The sequence below is a fragment of the Nyctibius grandis genome, chromosome 6, assembly GCF_013368605.1.
Source record: "Nyctibius grandis isolate bNycGra1 chromosome 6, bNycGra1.pri, whole genome shotgun sequence".
Classification (NCBI taxonomy): Eukaryota; Metazoa; Chordata; class Aves; order Nyctibiiformes; family Nyctibiidae; genus Nyctibius; species Nyctibius grandis.
In genome coordinates this window covers 59,096,449-59,123,034 of record NC_090663.1, presented here as the reverse complement: position 1 = coordinate 59,123,034, position 26,586 = coordinate 59,096,449, and the positions used below count along the sequence as shown (strand labels likewise).

At 48.1% G+C, this 26,586-nt stretch overlaps 1 protein-coding gene across 1 annotated transcript; it reads right to left on the bottom strand.

Annotated features, from left to right (window-relative positions):
* Nucleotides 1-4,340: 4,340 nt before the first annotated feature.
* Nucleotides 4,341-10,648, bottom strand: LOC137664910 (ADP/ATP translocase 2-like). Its single transcript, XM_068403549.1, has 4 exons — nucleotides 10,538-10,648; nucleotides 9,935-10,421; nucleotides 9,678-9,818; nucleotides 4,341-4,498 (listed from the first exon to the last, which is right to left on the bottom strand). Exons 1-4 carry the CDS (start codon nucleotides 10,646-10,648, stop codon nucleotides 4,341-4,343), a joined length of 897 nt encoding a protein of 298 aa, XP_068259650.1.
* Between the last annotated feature and the right edge of the window lie 15,938 nt (nucleotides 10,649-26,586).

The window sequence follows — 26,586 nt, the reverse complement described above, 5'->3', positions numbered from 1 at the left end:
GGGTAACGCTAAGGCTTGTTCAGAAGCTGGTGTACAGCTTTATAGGCATGTATCTGCCTGGGCTCTGGGCAGGTTAGTAGCTCAGAGGGAGCCCGGTAAGGGCTGTCTCCCAGGGCAGGGTTGCAGGGTGTTTTGGGGAGCCCTGCAGAGGTCTTCTGGCTGCGTAACCCTGCACGTGGCACGAGGAAGATGTTCCCACTCAGCGTGGCTGCACAGGGCAGAAAGCTGCCTTCAAGGGAGCAAGCGCCAACGGTTGCCTTGCTTTGCACCCACGGCTGGAGCCTTGTGCCCAGGATGTGATGCGGGGAGCCACGCAGGGCACTGCGTCCACCGCCCCACGGCGAGGGTCTGCCTGGGGGACACGGCAGCACCGAGCACCGGCTGGGACGCTCCCAGCTCCCCAGTTCCATGTGCATCCCCACAGGGCGATGGCACTATGGTGGCTGGACCATGCGCAGAGCTCAGCCTCGAAACCTGAAGGCAAATATTTCTGGTCAGCTCTTGCAGCTCTCCTTGGGCTGTGCTCTCTGTTTCTGCTATTTCACCCGCTAGACTGGCATACAGATGGCTCACCCTGATTCCCTACACTATTGCAATAAACATTAATAAATGCACACTAACTTTTTTTTTGGTGTATGACAATGTGAGCAGCTTGGGGACAGCACGGACTGATCAGCCTAAATCAAACTAGACTCTTCTTTTGCTGGTATTAACCTGAGGAGCCCCACAGGTCCACGGGGCACTGCCACATCCAGGCATTTAAAAACATAAAAATAAAAATTATGGGCTTGTTTAAGAGGTTGCAGGCCTGGGCTCCAAGGGATGGGGGAGGAAGCCTTGTAGCTCTCCACTGCAGAGATCTTATGAACCTAGCTGGCCACAGCACGCTGGTTTTTTTGGGTGGATTTCAAGGCACAGGTGGCCAATCCCTCCTTGCTTGTCAGCCAGAAAAAGGCCACCCCATCCCTGAAGCCAGGGCTGTCACTCCTGTCGATCCCAGCAGGATCAGACAGCGACAACCAGCAAACGCCTGGTGTGACACCACCTCCCAGAACCTCCCTGATGCTACGGGTCTTGGTGTGGGCCTTGCCTGGCACCCAAACCTCCTGACAAAGGGTGGTCCCCACAGCCTCCAGCCCAGCCCTGCAGAGCCAGGTGGGAGCAAGAGCAGCCCCTGGACCTGTTGGAGCGAGTCCAGAGGAGGCCACAAAGATGGTCAGAGGGCCGGAGCACCTCTGCTATGGAGACAGGCTGAGATAGTTGGGGCTGTTCAGCCTGGAGAACACAAGGCTCTGGGGAGACCTTATAGCACCTTCCAGTACCTGAAGGGGCTACAGGAAAGCTGGAGAGGGGCTTTTTACAGGGTGTGTAGTGACAGGACAAGGGGGGAACGGTTTTAAACTGAGAGAGGGGAGATTTCCATTAGATATTAGGAAGAAATTGTTTCCTGTGAGGGTGGTGAGACACTGGCCCAGGTTGCCCAGAGAAGCTGTGGATGCCCCCTCCCTGGCAGTGTTCAAGGCTACATTGGATGAGGCTTTGAACAACCTGGTCTAGTGGAAGGTGTCCCTGCCCAGGGCAGTGGGGTTGGAACTAGATGATCTTTAAGGTCCCTTCCAACCCAAACCACTCTGTGATTCTACGATCCTGCAGCTCCCCAGCACCGCAGGCAGCCCAGCCTGGGGGGCTGGCACACACCCAGCCATTCCAAACATCCATCACCGCTCGCCACCTGCCCCAGCCGCTGACAAGTGTTTCATACGATCCCGTGAGCAGCCGGGCTGCGTCAACAGCTCCTAAGCCTGGATTTACAGTCGCCGGGCAAGGGGCCGAGATGAAAGTGGCGTTACAGGCACTCGCCCACCCCTCCCGGCCAGCAAAGGGGCTGATACGCCGGGCCGGGCACAGCTCCTCGGGAGGAAATCATGACGTACGGGATGTTCAGTACTCCCCACAAGAGATTCGTGTTTAAAAGGAAAACCCACCCCTGCCCCGCGTCCTTGGGGCAGCACGGCCTGATGGACAGAACACTGTGTTGAAGGGTCCGCACTCAGCTCGGTGCCTTGCCGCTGGCTGGCCCCAGTCCCTTTCCCGTGCCTCAGTTTCCCCGCAAGAACAAAGCCTTTAATCCCTCTGTAACGTGCTCCTGTGGCAGGCAAAAGCAGCATCTGAACCCCCCTACAACCCCCCAGATAAAGCTGCTCCCAGGGGAGCTGCCAGGAAGGGTAGGTTAAATCCCCAGGTGCCCCAGGCCAGAGGGGGCTGCTGCCCTGTGCTCCCCAGCAGCAGAGCGCAGGGAGAAGCCATTGTGGGCTCTGCCCCACGTCTCCCGTGCACCAGAGCTAAACAAAGCTGTGAAACACATGCTTGTTAGGTCCTGAGTCCCAAAGGCAGTAACCAGCGTGGGCAGCTGCAACCCATTTCACTCAGTGTCAGCCCTGTACCCAAAGCCCGGTGCAAAATGCTGTAGGGTCTAAGGACTTACGGGTCCCCAGCTCAGCTCCTTTGCAGGCCAGCACAACAGCCTGGCTCAGCACCTCCATCACCCCTCACCGTGTGGAGGAAGAAATGCTGCACTCACCTCCCCATGCTAACAGCCTGGCCACGCATCCCCTGCGCAGGAAAGGAGAGGGAAGGATGCCCCACGCTCAGCAACCAGCAGCATTTCAGAACAGTCCTTGAAATCCAGGAGGGCTTAGCAGCAGGAGGCAATAAGAGCCAAGAGCCCTTAATTAATTAGCTAGCATTTGTGCAGCAGGAGAAGGTTTCCTGGTAAGGCTGCCCCGTGGCACAGCCCCCTGCCAGGCTGCTGCCTGCTCCCCCCAGCACGCTGCCCACCACTCGTGGCATTGCTCCGTGTCTCGCAGGGAAACTTTCAGCCCGTTTTCTTTCCACAGCAGGCAGCGGGGGATCTCACACCGCAGGCGCCCAGGAGCGGTTGAAAAGCACCAGCAAAGGCTCTTGGCTCAACAGCGTGGCGTGAGACCATCTCCCATCTCCCATCACGAATGTGCACACCCATTCACATGGACCTAAGCGTGCCAACACCGGCTGCAGTGGGACAGTGCTGTGCTCTCATGCCTGGCTACCTCACTTAGATTTCAGCAATAAAAACAACCACCGCCCTTTGCAACACAAGGCTTGTTTATCTGCCTCGGACAGTGGTTGAGATCGGTTTCGGTGATTCAGATCCATCACTTCGAGCAGGCCCGGGCAGACAGGAAGGACCACAGGCGTGGGGGCAGTGAGGAAAGACTCGCTGATCTGAAGAGCAGAGGACCAGGAAAGCATCCACTCACCACCCCAGCTCCCAGGCAGAAACAAGGCAGCTTCACTGGGGTGGCTCACAGACCCACAGAGATGTGTGGGGTAAAGGCCAAGCTGCACACATTGCCCAGTCTTGCAGTGTTTTCCCCAAATTGCCCTGACAGCATGAAGGAATTTCTCCCTTCCCCCAGAATTTGAGGCTGGGGCAAACTTACCTTCCAGGGGTAAGGGATGAGCCTGGGGATGCAGCTCCCTGCCTGGCAAGCACAGCCCCAGCACAGGAGCCGTCTGTGTCTGCTCAGCTACATCTACACAGCACACAACCTCATGCGAGGGCAAGGCTAGCCAGGGGCTCTACAGAAGAGCAGCAATTACCTGCATTTATGTTCTCTGGCTGGGTTTTAACATGCCCAAGTAGGCAGCTGAGCTTCTAAGCCAGAGTACATGATGCCAGCTCTGCTCCTCCGGACAGCAGCAAACACCCCTCAGACATTTCTGCAGCCTCTCAGGCGTTCAGCACCGTGGGGAGGGCTGTGCTTTGCAGACAGTTTAAGCACTAGGCACTTTCAAAACAAGGTTTCATCAGCTCTGGGGAGCAGACAGGCTAGGGGCACTGGTGGCACACAGCTAGTGCACCATCTCTGGTTACTGGGGTCTCAGGGCAGACCAGCTGGGTGGGTCCTTCAGAGCTTCCAGTCCCCATTCCAGCCCACACCACTGGCCTCCACTGGGGAGGAAACACTACACAGCTTCCTCGGCAGCCTGCACTGTGTTTACCTGCCAGAGGCTACAGGCAGTTAGCAGGTATCGAGGCGTGCAGGATGGAGGTGGTTCGTCTTCCTCCTTCTCTACAATCCCTGCAGAGACCCCCACCCCTCTCATGCTGCAGCTGCTGCAAGAACAAACATGAGATGAGCAAAGCTGGTTTCAGATTTTTATTTCTTTGTACTCTTTAAGCAGGAGTGACTGAAGTAGAAACCATGATGAGTCCCATCAGGGAGAATAGCTTGAGAAAGACAGGGCAGGCAGTCACCCCTGCCCCATGCCAACCTCTATAAACATCAGCCGTCAACTTATGTGTACTTGTTGATTTCATCATACAGGACTAAGACAAAAGCACCGCCCATTCCTCGGAGTACGTTTGACCATGGACCTTTGCAAAACGCCTTGGAGCCCTCGTCCCGTGCAATCTTCCGCCAGCAGTCAATAGTGCCCGTGTACATTATGTCAGCTGCGGGAGACAGACAGCGTTAGGAACTGGATGCCTGTAACCCCCAACATCCAGGTCAGAAATGGCCTAACGTATCTGCCAGCTTCATAACCTCAAGTACAACCCATTTCTTGACTGACTTTCTCCAGTATTAGCCCATCAGAGGACAAGATCGCCCAGGAGATAGGCTGCTGCTGCTTTGTTACCCCTAACAAACAGTCACTGGAAGGACCGGTTTGAGCAGAAGGCATCTACTGTTTGCTTTGACACCAACACTTCCAGATCCAAACGCTATTGCACAGTCAGCCAGGCCGTGCCTGCTACCAGGGGTGTCTCTTCTTGGCCCAGAGACACTAGTTTGCAACATCCTTGGGCAAGCTGTGCCGTTCCTACCTACTGACAGATTATCTGAGTTGTGCACACCACCTTACAGGAATGCTGCAGGGACTGACCTGTCCGTGCCCCCCACCTAACATCTGTTTCCGCAGCCCCTCTCACACCCCACTGTTTGCAAGAGGAGAGGATATCCACATGGCCTGGTGAAAGCCAAACCGCTCTGCCTTCACCTCAGCTCCACCACCAACTGTTGATTCAGGGATGCCCAACACTTCCTACACAAGGAGGTCCCGCCTGGACCCGGAAGTTCCCGGCAACGAATCAGGAGAGGAGGGGGCGTAGCACCACCCCCTGTGATCGGGTGATAAAAAGCATCTGCCCACAGGATAGAGGGGGAGTAAGCAGTGACTGTGTGTGTCCCAGGGCGGGGGAGGCCACAGCCGTTGCAGCTTGTTGGGGAGAGTGCTGACTCTCTCCCAGTGCACAAGGAGAGGAAGGCGCCAAGGAGCTGTGAATCTTCTGCTGTCAGTTGGCAGCAGCGGCAGCAGCGATAGGGACTGAGGTGAGTGTGGGCGAGGGTGAGATCGGGCTGTACCGGGCGGGTTCCGTACTCAGGGCCACCCGAGCAGCAGCCCCCGAGTCCCGTCCCAGGAGAGGAGGGGGCGTAGCCGGAGGCACCGTGGGAGATTTGAAGGGCCCCCTGGGGAGCGCGAGCGACCCGGAGCGTGGTGAACAGGAGTGCGCAAACAGGGGCGCGGCAGTTTGCGCAGCAGTTTACGCGGCAGTTTGCGCAGGCAGGGCGAGCAGGGTAGGCGGGCAGGAAGGTATGGTTTCCACTCGGCGGGGCCCTAAGTCCCTTGCGGGTGCCAGAAAAGACATGGCAACCCAAACGGAGCTGCTGCGGAAGCATGCGGAGGTGCAGGTGGCAGGCTGCAGGGAGTGCCAGAGCCTGGCCCTGGCACTCGAGGGTAACGGAGACCTCACCTGTGTGAGGTGTGAACAGGTCGACGACCTGATCTCCTTGGTGGCCCAACTCAAGGAGGAGGTGGAAAGGTTAAGGAGTACAAGAGCATCCCAGGAAGAGGATGGTGGGCAGTGCTGTTCCCTGCCTGTCCTGGGGAAAATGGACAGGCCTAATGCTCCCCGGGTAGTGGAGGATCCTCTTCCTTCTCCACAAGGAGCAGGAGGAGACCTAGGGGATGGGGGGAAATGGAGGCAGGCCCCTGCTCGGGGTGGCAGGCGAATCCCATCCCAACCTTCCTCCCCTCCCCACGTCCCCCTGCAGAATAGGTATGAGGTGCTGGAGCCTGAGCGTCTTCCTGAGTGTCAGGAAGACACAAATCTAGGTGAAAGACACTCTACGGGGCTACGTAAACAGAAGCAACCAAGTAAGAGGGTTGCAACCAGCTCCAAAAAGGAGAAAAGAAAAGTAATTGTTATAGGCGACTCCCTGCTAAGGGGAACGGAGGGCCCCGTATGCAGGCCAGACCCGACTCACAGGGAAGTCTGCTGCCTCCCTGGGGCTCGGGTAAGGGATGTTGCCAGGAGGATTCCTCAACTGGTGAGGCCCTCTGACTACTACCCACTATTAGTATTCCAGCTGGGTAGGGATGAGATTGAAGAGAGAAGTCCCAGGGCTATTAAAAGGGACCTCAGGGCCCTGGGGCATTTGGTAAAGGGGGTAGGTGTGCAGGTTACATTCTCTTCAATTCCTTCGGTGTTTGGTGAAAACAGGGAAAAGACTATGAAAGTACAACAGATTAATATGTGGCTAAGAGACTGGTGCCGTAGGCAGGATTTTGGGTTCGATGACCACGGGGCAGCTTTCATGGCACCGGGCCTGCTTATGCCGGATGGGGAACAGCTGAATGAGAAGGGGAAAAGGGTTATGGCCCAGAAGTTGGCAGGGCTGATCAAGAGGCCTTTAAACTAGGTTCGATGGGGGAGGGGGATAAGACCAGGGCAGCCACAAATGAACCTAGGGGTGACAGGCCTGCGTCGGGGGCAAGGCCGCTAGCCCAGCTGAAGTGCGTTTACACCAATGCACGCAGTATGGGCAACAAACAGGAAGAGCTAGAAGCCACTGTACAGCAGGAAGGTTATGATGTGGTTGCCATCACAGAAACGTGTTGGGATGACTCTCATGACTGGAGTGCAACTATGGATGGCTATAAGCTCTTTAAGAGGGACAGGCGAAGCAGGAGAGGCAGTGTGGTAGTGCTGTATGTTAGGGAGTGCTTGGACTGTGTCGAAATTGAGGAAGATGGTGAGGATGACAAGGCTGAATGTTTATGGGTGAAGATCAGGGGGAAGGTCGGCAGGGCGGACATTATGGTGGGAGTCTGTTATAGACCACCCAACCAGGATGAGCAGGCGGATGAGGCGTTTTACAAGCGGCTGTCAGAAGGCGCCCAGTCGCCGGCCCTTGTACTCGTGGGCGACTTCAACTTGCCGGATGTCTGCTGGAAATACAACATGGCAGAGAGGAAGCAATCTAGGAGATTCCTCGAATGTGTGGAGGACAGCTTCCTCATGCAAGTGGTAAATGAGCCCACTAGAGGAGGGGCCCTGCTTGACCTGTTGTTTGTGAACAGAGAAGGACTAGTGGGAGATGTGAGGGTTGGTGGCCGTCTTGGGAGTAGCGACCACGAAATGTTAGAGTTTTCGATAGTGGGGGAAGTAAGGAGGGGCCAGAGTAGAACTTCTGCCTTAGATTTCCGGCAGGCTGACTTTAGCCTGTTTAAGAGGCTGAAGGGCAAAGGAGTCCAGGAAGGCTGGACATGCTTCAAAAGGGAATTGCTAAATATTCAGGAGCAGGCTGTCCCAGTCTGTAGGAAGACAAGCCGTCGGGGAAAAAGACTGGCCTGGTTAAACAGAGAACTTAGGCTAGAACTTAAGGAAAAAAAGAGAGCCTACTTGCTCTGGAAGAAGGGTCGGGTAACTTGGGAGGTCTATAGGGACGTGGCCAGGTCATGTAGGGAGAAGATTAGAAGGGCCAAAGCTCAATTAGAGCTTGATTTGGCTGCTACAGTCAAAGATAACAAAAAAAGCTTTTACAAATACATCAACAGCAAAAGGAGGGTCAAGGAGAGCCTCCACCACTTGCTGAATGAGGAGGGTAGTGTAGTGTCAGGGGATGAGAAAAAGGCAGAGGTGCTCAATGCCTTCTTTGCCTCGGTCTTTAATGTCAAGACCGGTTGTCCTCAGGAGACTCGGCCCCCAGAGCCTGAAGTTAGGGATGGGGGGCTGTGTGAACCTCCCATAATCCAGGAGGAGACGGTTAGTGACCTGCTGTGCCAGTTGGACACCCACAAGGCTATGGGCCCGGATGGGATTCACCCCAGAGTAATGAAGGAACTGGCAAATGAACTTGCCAAACCACTCTCTATTATCTACCGGCAGTCCTGGCTAACTGGAGAAGTTCCAGCTGAATGGAAATTAGCAAATGTAACGCCCATCTACAAGAAGAGTCGGAAGGACGATCCAGGGAACTATAGGCCTGTCAGCCTGACCTCGGTGCCAGGCAAGGTGATGGAACAGATCATCCTGAGTGCCATTACATGGCACATGCAGGACAATCGGGGCATCAGGGCCAGCCAACATGGATTCATGAAAGGCAGGTCCTGCTTGACCAACCTGGTCTCCTTCTATGACAAAGAGACCCGCTCAGTAGATGAGGGCAGGGCTGTGGATGTAGTCTATCTAGACTTCAGTAAGGCATTCGACACTGTCTCCCACAGCATCCTCCTAGACAAACTGGCTGCCCGGGGCTTGGATGGGTGGACTCTTCAATGGGTTAAAAACTGGCTGGATGGCCGAGCCCAGAGAGTGGTGGTGAATGGGGCAAAGTCCAACCGGGGCCGGTCACTAGCGGTGTTCCCCAGGGCTCAGTTCTGGGGCCAGTGCTGTTCAATATCTTTATAGATGATCTAGAGGTAGGGATTGAGTGCACCCTCAGCAAATTTGCAGATGACACCAAGCTGGGTGGGAGTGTCGATCTGCTGGAGGGTAGGAAGGCCCTACAGAGGGATCTGGACAGGTTAGATAGATGGGCCGAGACCAACGGCACGAGGTTCAACAAGAACAAGTGCCGGGTCTTACACTTCGGCCACAACAACGCCATGCAGCTCTACAGGCTGGGGGAAGAGTGGTTAGAAAGCGGCCCAGTGGAAAGAGACCTGGGGGTGCTGATCGACAGCCGGCTAAACATGAGCCAGCAGTGTGCCCAGGTGGCCAAGAAGGCCAATGGCATCCTGGCCTCTATTAGGAATAGTGTAGCCAGCCGGTCTAGGAAAGTGATCGTCCCTCTGTACTCGGCACTGGTGAGGCCGCACCTTGAATACTGTGTTCAGTTCTGGGCCCCGCACTTCAGGAAAGATGTTGAGGTGTTGGAGCGAGTCCAGAGGAGGGTGACCAAGCTGGTGAAGGGTCTGGAGGGTATGACCTATGAGGAACGGCTGAGGGAGCTGGGTTGTTTAGCCTGGAGAAGAGGAGGCTCAGAGGTGACCTTATTGCAGTCTACAACTACCTGAAGGGAGGTAGTAGTGAAGTGGGAGTTGGCCTCTTCTCCCGGGCAACTAGCGATAGGACAAGAGGACACAGCCTCAAGCTTCGCCAGGGGAGGTTCAGGTTGAACATTAGGAAGAATTTGTTCTCAGAAAGGGTTATTAGATATTGGAACGGGCTGCCCAGGGAGGTGGTGGAGTCACCATCTCTGGATGTGTTTAAGAAAACACTGGACATGGCACTTAGTGCCATGGTCTAGTTGACAGGGTGGTGTCAGGGCAACGGTTGGACTCGATGATCCCTGAGGTCTCTTCCAACCTGGTTGATTTTGTGATTCTGTGATTCTGTAGAAACTTACTTCCTTTACGGCCAGACTGCATCGTCATGCAATGACGAACAGTATCAACAGGGTACGAGGTCAATCCAGCAACTGCGGTGACGGTCTGAGCAATTATCCAGCTGACATCAATGTGGGTGTTCTTTGGGTCCGGAAGCATGCCTGCGGGAGAGAGGTTTTGATGAGAACGGCAGGCAAGCCACCAGCATCAGCCAAAATGCACTCCACGCCTGCCGCAGCCCGGCATCTCCCTTTTGGGGCCGTTTTGGTCAATTTACCCTTCGCGGTGTCATAGATGCCAAAGTAGGTGGCTCTGTAGATGATGATGCCCTGGACAGAGACATTGAAGCCCTGGTACAGGCCCCTGAGGCCATCCGACTGGAAGATTTTGACCAGGCAGTCACCGAGCCCTCTGAACTCCCGGTCAGCCCCGGCTTTACCCACGTCCGCTGCCAGGCGGGTTCGGGCAAAGTCAAGGGGGTAGACGAAGCACAGGAAGGTAGCGCCAGCGGCACCCCCCGATGCCAGGTTACCGGCGAAGTACCGCCAGAACTGAGTTCGCTTTTCCACGCCGCCCAGGAAGATCTGCTTGTACTTATCCTTGAAGGTGAAGTTGAAGGCCTGGGTGGGGAAGTACCGGATCACATTGGCCAGGTTGCCACGCCAGAAGGAGAGGACGCCCTGCTCCCGGGGGATGCGCACCACGCAGTCCATGATGCCCTTGTACTGCTTGTCGGCGGTGATCTGCTTGCTGGCGTGCTGTACCTGCGGGGACTGAGATGCCGCCGTCAGCGCTGCTCTCCCGTGACCCCCCGGCCCGCCGCCGCTGCCCCCCCCTCTCCTTGCAGCGACCTTGGGACTCCCCTGGCCCCGGCGCTCACCTGCAGCAGCAGCTTGACCCTCTCGATGGGGGCATCGGCGGTCTTGGAGATGGCGGCCGCCACCCCGCCGGCGAGAAAATCCTTGGCGAAGGACACGGCGGCATCGGTCATGGCAGGGGGCGGCGGGCGAGGCGAGGCGAGGCGAGGCGAGGCGAGGCGAGGCGAGGCGAGGCGAGGCGAGGCGAGGCGAGGCGAGGCGAGGCGAGGCGAGGCGAGGCGAGGCGAGGAGATACAGGAGGCGGCGCGGCACGCGGCTGAAACGGCCGCCTTATGTAGGGGCGGAGGCGGACAATGGGCGGGGGCGGACAATGGGCGGGGGCGTGCCGTGCCGCGGCGTCCCGCTCGCCTATTGGCTGCAGGAGGGAGGGGCGTGGCCAGCGGAGCGGAGCGGGGCTGCCGCAGCACTCACCGTGCGGCACAAGGCCGGTGTCCCCGGGCGGCACAAGGCCAGTGTCCCCGGGCGGGGACACACACACACACACACACACACACACACACACTGGCATCCCCGGCGCGGGGGCACACTCGGGATCCACGGGGTCACACGCAGCCAAGCACCCCCGTGGGGCACACACTGCCCCATCCCCGGGGCCCTGCCAGCACCCATGCCCGCGTCCCCCCTGGCCCCTCCGCGTCACCCGGGTGCCACATGAAGGCGACCCGGAGAGCGGGTGCCACGGCTGTGGTCTGGGCAGTGCGGGGGAGGCTTGGAGTCTGTTTCATCGTCAGGCACTGTGTGAGCTGACACAGGCAGGACGCAGGAACAGCCACGAGACCACGGATAAAATGCAAAGAGCAAATTTATTCCCGTTACCTCGCAAACCGGGGGATCTCCGAAGCAGCACCCAGGGCAAAGGCACGCAGGCGGGGACGCAGGCACCACGGAGCTCGGTTCCTGCTAGACAGAGAGTGAGAGAATCTGGGCCTGCTGCTTTCGCCTGTATATAAAGGATTTCTAGCAGGCGGCAGTTTTCCACTGTGCTTTGATCTTCTTGCAGCAGGGCCGGAATCTCTGGCCTCAGCAATTAGGTGCCCCTGAGTCTTATCACAGGCCTATGTTATCTGAATGCAGATGCTCTACTTGTCCAGCACACAAGACTGAACAATGAGCAGGTACAACTCCATTACACAAACCCCTTTTCCAAGTGTGGTAGCAGGGTCCAGCTGGGCAAGGGCCTCAGGGTTGCTCTGGGAGTGACCCAAGCCCCCAGTAACCACAGGATGGGTTCTGTAAAAATTAGGAAGTTTTTTTCCAAGCAGGAGTCAAAGACTTTGAAATTTAAAAATAGGTTTTGAGCCCTGTGAGGTCTGCTGGGATGCAAACTTAGTCTCCAGTCGTCATAAAGGATGAAGTACGGTCCTGCTTCAAGTGACACCTAGAACAAAAGCTGGCTCAGGGATAGGGTGATTTACAGTTAGGGTTAAGGTTGGGAGCGACAAAACACAGGGCTTCAGCTGACGTGGGGCTGTGGAGGGGCTGCCAGGTGGGGCTGGGACCTTCTATGCAGTTTGGTGAGGCACAAAGACAATCTGGTGAGTGCACAGCTCAGCACAAGTTGTCCAAAGTAGCAGCTACCAGCTGCCATCACCTTCCTCAGCCACACACCTCGAGCCTTGAGGCAGTGTTCAGTCAATGTTTTTCCATTCTTGTCATTAGAGATCTGCCTAGTTCGGCTCAGGACTCGCTCATGGACCCAGTCAGAAAGAGGAGTACGTAGTTTGTCACGCTAGCAGTCCCTGACATACTTCCATGCACTCTAGTTATGCCGTCAATGGCTAAAACAACTCCAGCACAGAGAATCTGATCCAATACATCATTAAGTATGTATTTCTTACCTTAACTAGAACTAGTTCACAACTATTTAAATCAAGTTGGGTTTTTCATTTCTAGATCTAAATGAATTGTAAGACCTTAGCTGACTACAGCAACAGGAAGCAGGGGCACCTAGTTCAAATGCCTGATTAAATGTCCTATTATAACAGATAAAACTAGCAGTTCTGCAGAGTTTCCCACACCCTGGCAGCAACTGGGTGATCTGCCGCAGCGTTCAGACCAAATTTTGTGTTACCGTAAAAGCCAACATTAGGGTTTTTTACTGTAAAAGCCATCTTTAGTTTTTATACATATAGGTACATACATTTTTTTATAAATGTAGGTAGGTGATAGATTTGTTTGTTTGTTTAACTGAGCACTATATTGTACATAAGAACTTGTCCAGACGCAGAGGAATTGCAAAGCAAAGTAGCGCATGAAATGGAAGTGGAGGAGGGGATCTATTCCAAAAATAATGCCACACATGGCCAGACTTACCTTAGTGTGCTTCGTGGCTTAGCCCAGTCCAGCTTCCAAGCGCCTTCGCGAGAACCTGGTCTGAATTACCACGTCAGAATAGCTCCGTGTGTAGCAATGCTGCCTCATTCCTCATAACCTGTAACAAATAACCCACGCAGTCTGGAAACACGGAGGAGCAGCAGTGGTGGTGAATCTGACCTCATGAGCGTTCATCACAGCTGTGCCTGGGGAACAATGCGGGGTCCTCCCCGCCTGCCTCCCCACACGCAGGCTCCGCGGTGCTGGGTAACGCTAAGGCTTGTTCAGAAGCTGGTGTACAGCTTTATAGGCATGTATCTGCCTGGGCTCTGGGCAGGTTAGTAGCTCAGAGGGAGCCCGGTAAGGGCTGTCTCCCAGGGCAGGGTTGCAGGGTGTTTTGGGGAGCCCTGCAGAGGTCTTCTGGCTGCGTAACCCTGCACGTGGCACGAGGAAGATGTTCCCACTCAGCGTGGCTGCACAGGGCAGAAAGCTGCCTTCAAGGGAGCAAGCGCCAACGGTTGCCTTGCTTTGCACCCACGGCTGGAGCCTTGTGCCCAGGATGTGATGCGGGGAGCCACACAGGGCACTGCGTCCACCGCCCCACGGCGAGGGTCTGCCTGGGGGACACGGCAGCACCGAGCACCGGCTGGGACGCTCCCAGCTCCCCAGTTCCCAGTTTAAGAAAACACTGGACATGGCACTTAGTGCCATGGTCTAGTTGACAGGGTGGTGTCAGGGCAACGGTTGGACTCGATGATCCCTGAGGTCTCTTCCAACCTGGTTGATTCTGTGATTCTGTGATTCTGTGATTCTGTGATATAAAAGGAACAAGTTGAAAAATCAATTCAGTGAAACTGTGGAGATGCTTTTAGTATTCATATGCTAAAACCTTATTTTGAAATGGTCTCACTGAGCTTACATGAGTTGTTTGAAGATAAAAAGAAGACTAAGAGTGGCATTCTCAGTAGGGATTTATCCCTGTTCCTTCTCAAGTGAATTGGATTTCCACACTGGCGGGTCAGGGGAGTGTTCTATAGAGAGAGCATAACCTAAACCAAAGCCCACTTACAACCCCCAGTCCAATGGGAGTGCTTCTCCAGTGTCAATTACTTCAGACAAAAATTTTAAAGGAGGTCGCCATTTCTATGATCTTACTATGGCTGACTGCAGTGATACATCTAATTACTGATATTACTCTGACCAGTAATAGAAACACATTGATAGTTAGACCTGAGTGGGCAAGAAGCTTGAAAAAGTTATTCCAGCAACCTTGAATGGTTCTTGATCTTGTTTGTTAAAATTATCCCATAAATAACCAAGGGATTCCAGAGAAACAGGTAAAAACACAATTCAATTCCAGGCACACAGCTGGGCTATCAGACAACCCTTCAGCTGAGACATGAGGGTCCTGGTGTGTTTCATGGTCATGAAATATGTTGTGAACAAAACCTTGCCTGGTTTTTGGTTTTGTTTTTTTTTAAGCAGGCATTAGGGTACAGTTGGAGAAATCAGCTTATTGCAGGACCTTTCCAGGACAGTTTGGAATGCTGTTTCATTTATACCCTTGTGGACTTCGCAAGCTCTTTTAAGCTACATGCACATTTGAGTTCCCCTAGACTGATTTCTTTAAATTTTTTTTTTTAAAAAAAAAAGGAGAAATCAGGACTCAAGAGCTGCTTGGAAGATGAACTTCCACATAGTAACACCCTAACAGGTATCTCTGATCTAACTGGAATAGGGGAAACCTCTTTGGAAGCCAGGGCTCAGTGTGAGAGTTTTACTGAGTTTATCTGAACTAGTGAAGCTAAGAGATGCCTCAGAGAAATTCTGTATGACAGCTCAGAGAAGATAACGCTTTCAGATGTATTTAAAACTTACATTTTCTTATTTTACAACTTGCTTTTGTAGTAGGTAATCTGAGCTGGTAATCCATCACCTTGTTTCTCAGGCACATGGAATAGAGAGGTCTGTCAGACCATGAAAACAAGGCAAGGTTGGTGACCACACAGTTGTGGCATGCTTGTCTGCTGCGGGGTTCATTGGAGGGGAATGCAGAGTACCACTTAAAATGAGAGGTATTCCTCAGAGAGCTCTACTGTTCACCAAGAAGCACCGGAGATGTCTGTGAAGGACAGTGCTGGTGTTGCCACTGCTGTCCCATGGAAGGCGGGTAACGGGCTCGCGGGTCTATCTTGTGTTGGGCATTACTTGACTGCAGCACTACGGACGGTACCGTGCAGACTTGTCCAGTAAAGTTCTAGCTGGGGATGGAAGGAAGGAAATCAATGAATCACCAAGAATCAGCACACAGCCCTTCCTGCTTTCTTTTGAGAGGTTTTGTTAAGCCTCTGACTAACGAAAAAACTGAAAACACACATGAGGCCCTGGTAATTACTGTGGGGCTCTGCTTTAAGCAAATCATGGGTGGGATGTTTTCACAATTGTAATAATGTTTGGTCATATAGCTTCCTTTGCTGCAATATTAAACTGCTCTTTATTTTCCACCAAATCAGCCACATTAGCAAAGAACAAGCTCATCTTGCATTTCAGCTACTGCAGTTATCTTCCACTAAGTAGTTCTTATCAGTTTACTAACTTTATTTTACCAACAAGGATGGTGAAACTAAAGCCAGGATGTGACCATCCCTGAATTCACAATGTGAGCCTTGCATACATGGCAATGATCCAAAAGGAAGATCCAGGGGGAAGCCCTTGAAAATTGATCTGCAAAGTTTCTTAACTTTGTACTTGGGCACAAGTGTGCACTAAAATCTGTGGAGAAACTTTGCATGGGTGAGCTCTTGAAAATACAGCTTCAAAAGAGCACTGCATTTGTTCACTTAATCTATGTTGTCTCACACTGTCATCCTCATCTTATATTCTTCATCACCTTGCTAACTCTGCTGCAGTGGGTTTCAGAGGCTCAGCAGTTCTAGGAGATAAACCAAAAGCCATTCTACAAAGTAGGAGCTCCACTCTGCTGTGAAAATGTTTTCTCCTTTTATCTAAGGGATATTTAGGGGTTTAAGCTCACGTCAGTTGCCTTTTAATCTTTGTTTTGTAATCTTTCTAAGACCTGTTAGCAAAGATATTTGCCACCTTGTTCTACTCACTGAGCAAGGTGGCTACAGTCTTAAGAAAGCTGCTTCTTCATGCTAGTTTTAGTGCCCCTTTGGATTAATTCCCTACTTGTCTATGACCAGTCAACACTATTATCCCACAGTCCATGTTGCAATCCTACAGAGGGTGACTTACATGAATTCCTTTAGACATACAAGTCTTACAGTAAATTCAATTAAGGAATTCAGAAAGATTCTTATTCTTTGTAAAATTATTCAAATGTAGTCACTAAAAAAATCCAGACAGAAAAATACATAGTATGTTCACTCTGAAGACTCCAGAGACAAAAGTTGCCCTGGTACGTAAGGAATGAATTAAGACAAATCAGTGCAAAGTGTTCTGTGAATAACCTAGAAGGACATTAAAAGGCTGTCCTAATTATAATTAAAATCAGCTTCTAAAACGTGTTTGTAAAATGGTTACAGTTTTTGTGTATAGGCGAGGCTTGAGAAAATAAGAGCATAATTACATTTTTATTTGAAAAGAGGACTTTCTAGGAATAGAGTTACACATTTGGTTTTGATTTGTGCTTCTGGTTTGGCTTTGGCTTCTGCTTAAGATTTAGCCTAGGCTTCGGTTTCAAGTGTAGCCATATCCTGGAGTTATGTTTTCTGTGTTCCAGAGGGTCTTGACAAGAAAAACAGAACCTCTTTAAAAGTAGCCAGTTAAAATAGCTTATTTTTATTTTTATTTTCCAATTCCCTGTAGGGCATCCTGTTACCAGTTACATAGCAGAGACAAACCCACTTCTTCAGCAGGAAAAGGCAGGTAGTTTGGTTGCTGGAGTGTATGAGATCCCTGGGGCCTCAGGGGTCCCTTGCCTTGCAGGAGGTGGGAACGGTGCCACTGCGCGGGCTGAAAGCTATGTGAGAGCCCGTGGAGCTGTACTGAAGACTAGGCAGACAGATAGGCCATGAGTGGCTTTTGCATAGATAACAAGATGGAAGGAAGGAAGCAACCAGGGGAAACGCAGCAAGGCCTGAGACAACTTCACAAGCAGCCGGAGGGAAGAAAGGAAGCAAGGCCATGGTCCTGGGATGTTCTTCTGCTTGGGGCCACTCCATGGGCCCTGCCATCCTTCCTCTCCTCCACCTACAGAATAAGTATAGCAATGGTGAGATTTGGGGTTGCGTCTAAAATGGAACCAGAAAATTAGAGCCCTTCTGATTTTGCATTTGACCTGGAAGTAAAACTCTAATAGTAACTGAAAGTCCTGGTGTTCTTATTTGTCCTTGGTTGAGAATGCACAGCCAAGATTTCAGGCTTGAGAGACTAAATTAGGCTCCTAAACCCCACATTTAGGTGCCTAAATAAGCTACTTTCCCAGAACCTGATGGGTGATTACCAGTAGCAAAGATCAAGCTACTAATCTTGGTGGCTAAAAATGATTTAGGAGACTAACACTAGACACCCACTTTTGAAGTGTGCTGACATTGAGTTTTAGCCCATTTCTGATTTATATATTTTTATTTTTGTGAAGTTTTTTGCAAATGCAAGCCCAAGACTCCTAGGTTCTCTTGATGTCTTGTGTTAATAGATAGTGTTTGCAAAACATTTGCCCTCACCCACCCCACAGCTCATCGTCGAACATTACAGGAGTTCAGACATTGGCTCAAGGCTGCCAGCAGCTGTCCCTGCTTTTTACTGACCAAGGAAATGCCTCTGGCAAAAGGTGGTAACTGCATTAAACTGAAGAAGGACTTTAGCAGTAAAATAGCCCTAGCTTTTCCACGTCTGAAGTAATTTTCCGTAGTAACTTGAGGAGTATCAGCCAGCTATAGAAGCATGAACACTATCTTCATTTTTCTCTCCTGGCCAATTACTTCTCCTGTTTTTATGATCTCCAAGAGAGTAATTTGGCTAGTGAGGCCTTAGTTGTGTAGGTTTGCCAGGTAGTCATATGGTTAGAACCCACTCCAGCTGAGTATATACTGCATTGTCTGTGGTATAAACGTGGAAAAATGTTACTTGTTATCAGTGCAGGTACAAAGGGGAGAAGTGAAATTTGAGTACATGAAAATGCAACAGAGGGGGGAAAAGGCAAACAGAAGCAATGCTCATTGCAGGGAAATGGAAGTCATGACAAAACTGTTGAGAACTGGGAAACAAAATGTTAGAAGTTTTGCAATACTGAACGCAAGACAAAAAGAAGTGTTCAGCCAAGTCTTTAGCTCCGTGGTGTTATGGGAGGTGCACAAACCAGAGAGACATGGCCTTGTTAGTGTGAGTGCCTTGTCTGTTAATTACTGTGACAAGTCTATATGCAATGGGGTACTCTTTTGTTGCTCTAACAGTTGGGCACTCAGGTATATGCAGTTCACATTAGCAAGGTCCTGTGTGGTTATAAGTGACAGCTGATTCCTGTATAAGGAGCAGCTGACTTGCAGAAGGGCAATATCAGGTGCTTTGGTTGACAAGTAGATCACATCTGTCTTACCTTTTAAAGAAAATGTGATGTGTGTTGCTTGTTCCATTCCCTGCTACTTAGCATTGCCTATACTCACTCGTTTTCATGCACAGTGAATGTCACAGGCCAATGGTTCAGCAAGTTCACAACTAACTCAGCCCTAGATCTGATGTGATAGAAAATTCCTGTTGTTGGTGGTTTTGTTTCTAACTTGCAGGTTCCGTTCTGTCCCATAAATTGGGCTAATGCCCAATGGAAATAAAGATAATCCCTATTCCATGTAGTTCCCACTCTGAGGCCAACATACTAATTCATATGTGAATGCAATATGAGGCTGAAGTAGGATACAGGAGATTTGCAGAAAATAGAAATACAGGACTTCTATTCACATACCACAGTTCCTTCTGAAGGGCTTGATTCTATGAACATTTGCATGTATAATTTTGTATGTTAAGATGTCCAGCTGAATTTAATAGGAATAATTGTTATGCACTCAAAGTACAGATTTGTTAATCTGTCACTAAAATAAGTGTAGAATGGTGTGAGCAGAATTTTCCAAAGTGATCAGCCCTAACACTGCTCACTGAAATTCATGAAAGGTTGGTTTTGGGTTTTTTTAATTGACTTCACTGGGAGCACAGTTAGGCCAGCCTGGAAGGGTTTGAAGAATCTGCACTGTAACTTTGGCTAGAGAGCAGATCTGGCCCTGCTTGAGCACAGATCTGGTCTGGCTGGATACCAGAAAACATTATTTTCTGTTAAATTCCTCAGCAAATATTGCTTTTTACCCTCCAAAACATGTACTGAAAGGATATATATTGCCAGCTCTGAAGATGACCAAATGTTAAAAAAAATCTTTATCAAATAAATCTTTCAACAAAAAGTAGAAAAACTCACTAAACAGCCAGCTTGATAAATAGTGTTCCATCAGCTCTACTGTTTGAAAGATTTTGTGAAAAAAAATCCATTTTAGAAGAGGGAATAAAATAAAAATATGGCCTGAAAGAAGGATATTTACAATGCAACTGCAAATGTCAGTAATCAGCAATCTAGCCTGGATGAAGACACCTCCCAGTCATTGTTATTCTTGAAGGATTTTGTGACTCTTCCTGTTGTTTTGCAGTCGGTGGCTCAGTGACTCACCCCAGGGCCTCCCAGTCAAACAACAGATTCCCAGGAAAATTAAAGTCTTTCTAACACCAATTGCTACCAAGGGACTGAAGTCCAGGAGCCCTGCTTCCCTGCCCTGCCAAAAGCAAGGAGTGATTGCTATAACTACTCAATCAAAGTAAGGAGACCTTGAAGGAGGGGCTGGCTGTGGGTTGTCAGTGAGGTACTGCTCCTCTTCCCCTTATTCATTGGTATTCTGCTGGAGCAGTACTAATGTCTAGATATTACTTCCTGAAACACATGCGTACTTTCTGATGCTTTTTTCTTTCAAGTACTGAGCCAATCGAGTCTTAGTTGTAGAGCAGATCCAAGCATCAGGTTATATAGCATCAGGGTATATTGCAGCAGCTATAAGATATGTTGAAACAGTCTCTTCTTGTAAAGCTGTTGTGCGATGAAGGTGACAGAAAACGGTTATGCCAATTAAATTAAATAAAAATCTTAGGTTTCCTCAAAGAGTACTTGAACAATTGCCAACACATTTCTCCTAACGCAGATGAAGCTATTCTGCAAAATGAAACTTTCTGTAAGTTCAGTAATACCCCTGCAAAGGAGGAGTTTTTTGCTATCATTACATCTGCTTCAGTAAATGTGATGATACAATGTGTCACTTCACAGGTTTTGGCTATTTCTACCCATCTTTTGTTAATACATGGATTTGATAGTCTGTGTATGAGGAATTGCCACCTCAGCTAGACCTTGATAGACTTTGCATTTCATCTTGTTACTCTAATGGACTAACCCTCAGGCTCCCCAGCTGTGGTTTGCACATGCAGGCTGAAAATGGTCCTCCGTATCTGTGGGTGATGAAAAAAGTTAGATAACTAGTGGATTAATAAATTGATGAATTATACATTTTCCAAACTGAAATTCTACCTCATAGACTCTCAGGATAGCAAGGGACCTACAGAAATGGGAATCAGATCTCTGCCACAAACCATGGTGTGTTATCTCCAACAGATATTTAACCTGTTTTTACATGCTCCTGGTGATGGCAATACTCCCCATCTTCAGCCAAACTATTCAAACAGTAGAAAGTCAGATGAAAACAATACGCCGTAGATTTATTGAGTGCTTACTTCCTTCATGAATGTGATTAGGGTACTCAGCCTGAAACTATAGTTGTGTGGACTGCATTGTCCCAGCCTTGCCATTGTTCCTCCCTTTTCCCATACCTCAAGAAACAAAAATAACTAGGCTGTAGAAGCAATTGATGTCCACCTGCTATTCCCAGCACTGAACAAAAATGAAAGCAAAGTATTAACTTCAGTGTCTGAAGTGCTGAACTTCAGAATGTAACTCCAGTTGATGCACTGGAGCTCACTGAGGTTTTGCTTTTCAGCTGAGCCATGGGGATTAACAGTCTCCTAACCTGATCCAACGGTAAAGGAAAATACATTATCTTAACTTGTCAGAGCATAATAGGTAGGTTGTATGTGGTCCTGTTCTTCATGGGGAGATGTAGGAGAGAAGCAACTTTTTAAAACTATTCTTTGCCTAGCCATCTTCTTGTGGTACCCCAAACTTATTTACATAGGTCTTGACTCCAAAACAGCATTTTTAAATGTTAAATTGAGATACGGTGTTGTTGCTGCAAACAAATACTGAGCATAGTTTTATAACTCCAAATATATGACAGCATATACCATAAAGTTAATTTTAAAAGGTGATTGGCATAATATGTAGTAGTTTATTAACAGCTTTTTGTTACTAGAAGCATTTTCCATTGCTACTGAATAGTCCTAAGTACAGTATGTGGCAGCACAGAATGTTGGTAGTCCATTTTTGTCTGTTGTTTGTGGGGTTTTTTTCCCTTAAAAAAGTTTTAGTCTTATCCCAGCTGTCTGGAACAAAAATCTAGATGAGTGTAAGCAGAGGTGAATGCGAGTCGGTGCATTCCTGATGACAAACTGTCCAGCAATATAACAAATTACCAAAAGCAAGTATGTGTGAAAATTTTTGTGCATTTTCCAGCTATCTGTAGATGATCTGAAATACCTGCTCTTAGCAGGTGCCCAAGATGCTTTTATTTTCATTTGGTTACTTACTGCCTGACTATTACATGCTGTGGAAAGCATTTAGTCCCTTCTGTATTGCTGAATAAATTGGAAAGTAGAAATGCAGAGAACGGGAAAATGTTTATGATATCTGTGAAGGGGTAGATACGCAGTCTGCTAGGAAGCTGAAATGCTGCGGGTATATTTTGGCACAGAGATTTTACTCACTTTTCTTGCCGATGTTGTTTCCTTATCAGACCGGACATGCATTGTATTTTGCATGTGTCAAAAAGTGCTTGCCAGCAGGACTCGTTCTGATAGCAACAACAGGAAGTCTGAAATACACCAAAGGAATGAAGGCTTGGGAAGCCAAGCTGAGGAGCAGCAGTAATAGCTATTCTGGATAAGGAGGTTAAGCCACAAAGAGTTCAAGCCTGTCAATGCTGGAAGTTGGATTGGAGGAGATGGTAGATAGCTGCAAAAAAAAAAAAAAAAGCATGAGGAAAAATGCCAAGCAGAGAGGAGCTGTCTTAAGTTCAAGAGTGGTTCTGTGCAACAAAATGTCTCCTAGACATTGTCTTAGAGCATAACTTGGTCTCAGGTTCATAATATATGAATTCTGGCTTCTTGTTACGAGTTCCAGAAAAAGCTGTTCGTTATAAATTGTCTCTTTACCTTACTGGTGTGACAGAGTAAGAGATGGAGGAAACAAGCATGCTAGCCTGACAGTTCCTGCATACTCTATCTGCCCAACATTAAATTCTGCTCAGCTGCCAAATCTCCTGTAACTCTCCCTTTTTCCAGCCCCACGTCCTGCAGCTCAGAAACTCCAAAGGTCCCCTAAGGAGTAGCCCAAGTCCCTCAAATCTCACAACATTGACAAACAGGAACAAAACTGAGCAATGAGGAATCTGGACATATTTTTTTCAGTGACGCCTTTTATGAGTGGATGAAAATGTAGGTTTGTAATAGATGCTGGGATACTAGCATAGCCGTAGTGTTGGCTGCTGAGAAAGCTATAATACTGTGTTGTATTTAGGTACAATACGCTCTTTATAATCAGATATTTTATAATGTTCTAAGATGTTCTTTTCTGGCACTAGTGGTCTGAAAACAAAGCTGACACTGTTAAGAACTATAACTTAGACAGACCAATGCACAGAGTATCCCCTCATGGGGCTGATGAGAAACTTGATACATTTTTCCACTGCTTGTGCAGAGGAAACCAAATGGAAAAGAAAAGACACAGAAACTCAGCTCGGCAGAAACTTAATGTCCAACAACATATTGCCCAGGAAAACTGACAAGTACAGTTGGAACAGAAAGTACATCTCACTTTTCAGTACTGAGGTCCACTGCAGTCTCATACCACTGCCTATTTTTTAACCAGGCCCAGGAAGAATGAGCTCATTGCAGTTTACCACAACAAAGACAAGATATATGTCTGGATAGATAGTGGCTGGATTTATTCAGCTTCTTGGAAAATTAAGGCACGGTTCAAACACATACTTCTGTTTTGTTTCCTCTGAGACAGACAACTGTATAATCATTCCATGCATTTCAAATAACATGAGAAATTGAGACTGACTCACTGTTTCCCATTTCATTAGCTCAGGACAGGATGCAAAGCCTATAAACACATTCTGTGTGAGTCTTTACATGACATGAAGTTCCTTGCTCTAGGTTTGCAAGCCCACATTTTTTAATATCCCTAGAATGACTGTTTATGGTCTCGCTCTTCTAGCTCTCCTGACTCCCCATACGTAAGCATGACATATGACTTGGGGCAGCAGTACCTTTCCTTCCATAGCTGCCACTGTAGTTACTTAAGCTTTTCTCTGGACAGCATGATCGAAATATCTATACATCAGTAACTCACCAATTGAGAAAGAATGGACCTAGAATGTTGTTCTTAGAAGGACCTTGGCTGTTAAGTAGCACATTGCAACCCCAAGTGAGGATCTCACAAAGTCAAGGGACAACCACAGGGCAACTAGTCAAGAAGAGCAACCAAGTACACCGCTTTTCAAGTACATAATCGGAGTACAGATCTGAGTAACTCCTGAAGCCAATGAACCAGGTCATCAGGTATAGGGTAAATTGGTGTCCTTCCATTAAAATATGTTGTCTACTGGATTAGGAAATAAGGACTGAGCACAAGAATGAGATTGTGTTTATTGATACCCGAGACTCATGAGATGGTGAAATAAACTGTGGCTCAGGATGGAAATACAGTTTTGGGAACAGGAACATAAAACATGTAAGTGCAGAGCCTTCTTTCTATCTATCTTGTGTTTTGCTAGCAGCAGCAATAGGAGCGTACAGTTAAGGGACAGATGGACAGAGGTAGCTCAGGAGCGTAAATTTTCTGCACCCTTTTGACAACTACATATATCTACTGAAAACCTCAAAAATACAACATCCTTTGAAATCTGGCACTCTAGCAGAGTGGTAACTGTATTTCTACAAATATGGTCCTGACTTTTATCAATTGCAAGTGAATAAACATTGAGCCAGTTCCTTCAAACATATTTTCACTCCCTGTAGTACATCAGTAGAGTTTCAGGTATGAAAGAATAGGAAAAACTTGCTCTGCAGTAATGAATATCCTTACAGAGTCTGTTGGTATTACAAACAAAGAATACTCAAGCCTGATAGCTAGAGTTGCAGTAATTCTATTAGATCTGGGCTTGAAAATATATTTTGTAAAACGAGTACTGAATACAGACTAAATGCATTTTGGTCTTTAGTTGCCTACATAAAGGCATCTAGGTACTTAGAGATTTAGTGGAATTTTTCACATTAGCAGCTGGTGCTGAATCAAATCAATGACATTTAAGCATTTCCGCGCTACAAAGAAAAGGTGGCTGTCTTGGGTTTTTAAGCACTTAAGTACATTTACGAGCCTGATCTTTCATATTTTTAACATTATTGTGTGCAGAGGAATTTGGGCACTGACATTTCTATTCCCTGAGGAGTTCCAATGACTTTCATAAGAAACTCAGAACAAAATATCTACATTTTAAAATGTCCCTCAGCATGGATTTTCAGACTAACTTCTATACACGACCATCAAAATATCTTGGTTTTGTACTGCTATATTCAAGCTTTTTGGATTTCTACTTCATATTAAAATTTTAATATATGTAATAGACTAAAACAAGTACTTTTAGAAAAAAATTTTAAAAGAACAGAAAGCATAACTTAACAACTGCATTTTTCAATGTAAATTTACTCTGTTTATGGAAGTATAACCAAATACAAAGGTAAATCATAGCTAATTTCTGATAAAATATCACTTTAGATATATTTGCTGAAATACAGATGTAGCAAAACAATAGAAGTTTGAGATTATTGTGTTCTTTTTCTATCATTCTGCTATAAGAGTTAAAATAACCATCAGTAGAAGGGATAGCAAGCACCAATAGGAAAGGCGGGCAAATGTAGTTGGTGCATTTGTTTCTTTGCTTTAGTAAATCATCAAAGACTGTGTGTCTTTGTATCTTTGTTTTTTCTTTTGTAAAGACTTTGACAAATTTACTCTTCACACCCACACTGGAAATCGCCAGTAGCCCACAGCAAGGCAGCATGGCTGTCCATTTATTTCCTGTTTTATGCAGTGGTGCTTCAAGAATATTGAACGATATGTAAAATTTTTACATTCTCCAAATCTGAAGGGGGTTATTTGAACCTCATAGGAGAACTGTGCATAAAAAGGCAATGTTTTGCTCCAAGAAATGTGAACTAAGAAAGAATATATAAATACAGCTTGAGACCAATAAATCTGTGACTGCGAATCCCCTGTGGCAGTAAATGGTTTCCCTTTAATAATGAAATACCACACTGGCAAAAATAAATATATAACTCAGGCTACCCCAACCATTATTGGACTACAAAATAACGGTATTTTAAAACAGAGAGACCTTTCATTCTCTAGAGTGCTCTTTGGTCATGTTTCAAGTTTTCTCCTGCAACTAGGAGGGCTAAAATCTTACTTGAAAAAATGTGGAAACTGAGACTGTCACACAGTCGCTTGTTCTGGGGCTCCAAGTGAAACTCCAGATATTCCAGCACTGACAGTTAAGACCACAGTTGGCAGCAGTACCCATGACCAAATTTCTCGTTATAAAACAAAGCACAAGTTGGCACTGAAGCTAAGCTTTTTGGTTTGAGGAAAGAAAGAAAAACATTTATTCAATAAAGGAAAATTTATTTTGGTGGTAGGGAGAAAAAAACAAGATTTCTGTTCAGTGAACACATGGAGGAATAATCTTTTGCTACAAAGACTGCTGGAAGTTTTTAAAACCTTAAATGGTTTCTTTTTAAAGCAAAAAGAAAAGTTTCCATTGACAAGAGTTGTGAGAATCTTTTCTGCAGTTCAGATACTGCAAGCCAGAAGCTACAACTCAGCTTTGGCCAGAGTTTTTCTTTCAGTGACTTATTTGAGCTGCTCCCGTTCTATTCCTGTTATTTCTTACTGTGTGTGCTGCTACTATCCATACCAAGTTTGATCTAGCAAAAATTAGCTGCCTTTGGTGTTGACATTAATGAGTATCTCAGAGAGATACAGTTCTCTTCATGCTTCAGGGAGGAGGTAAGTTGTCTTAGGACTCTCTGAGGTACAACTTGAGTTGCATGACGTGGTGCAAGGCAAAGATACTTGGCCCTTTCTCTTTCTTTCCCTCCCACCCGCTTGCATGAGGTTGGGGAGCCTTTTCCACACTTGTACCTGCGATATGAGTAGCTACTGCAGGTCTGCAAGGCTTTGTGCCCTTTCAGCCTTCAGTGAGTTGCAGGTAACCACAACCATCATCACCTTCAGCAGCAGCAGAGCACTGAGGGCTCCTTTGGATGCTGCTACTCAGATGAACAGCACTGAACGGAATCAATACTTTCTAAGGCATTCAGATAGTTTCTCTGGGTCTCAAAACCCAAGGAAAGGACCCTCCTCAGTCCTCTTAGATTTTGCAGAGGTTTCTTTTCAGTCAATAAAATAATATTCCTTTCTGTATCCTCTTCAGAATTAACATTTCAGGTGGTGGTT

Excerpts from the sequence above, each read along its gene's own strand:
- LOC137664910 (XM_068403549.1), bottom strand. The coding sequence starts at position 10,648 with ATGACCGATGCCGCCGTGTCCTTCGCCAAGGATTTTCTCGCCGGCGGG. Across the intron at positions 10,422-10,537 it reads GGGTCAAGCTGCTGCTGCAG|GTACAGCACGCCAGCAAGCA; the intron begins GTGAGCGCCGGG and ends CAGTCCCCGCAG. Across the intron at positions 9,819-9,934 it reads CATCTATGACACCGCGAAGG|GCATGCTTCCGGACCCAAAG; the intron begins GTAAATTGACCA and ends TCTCTCCCGCAG.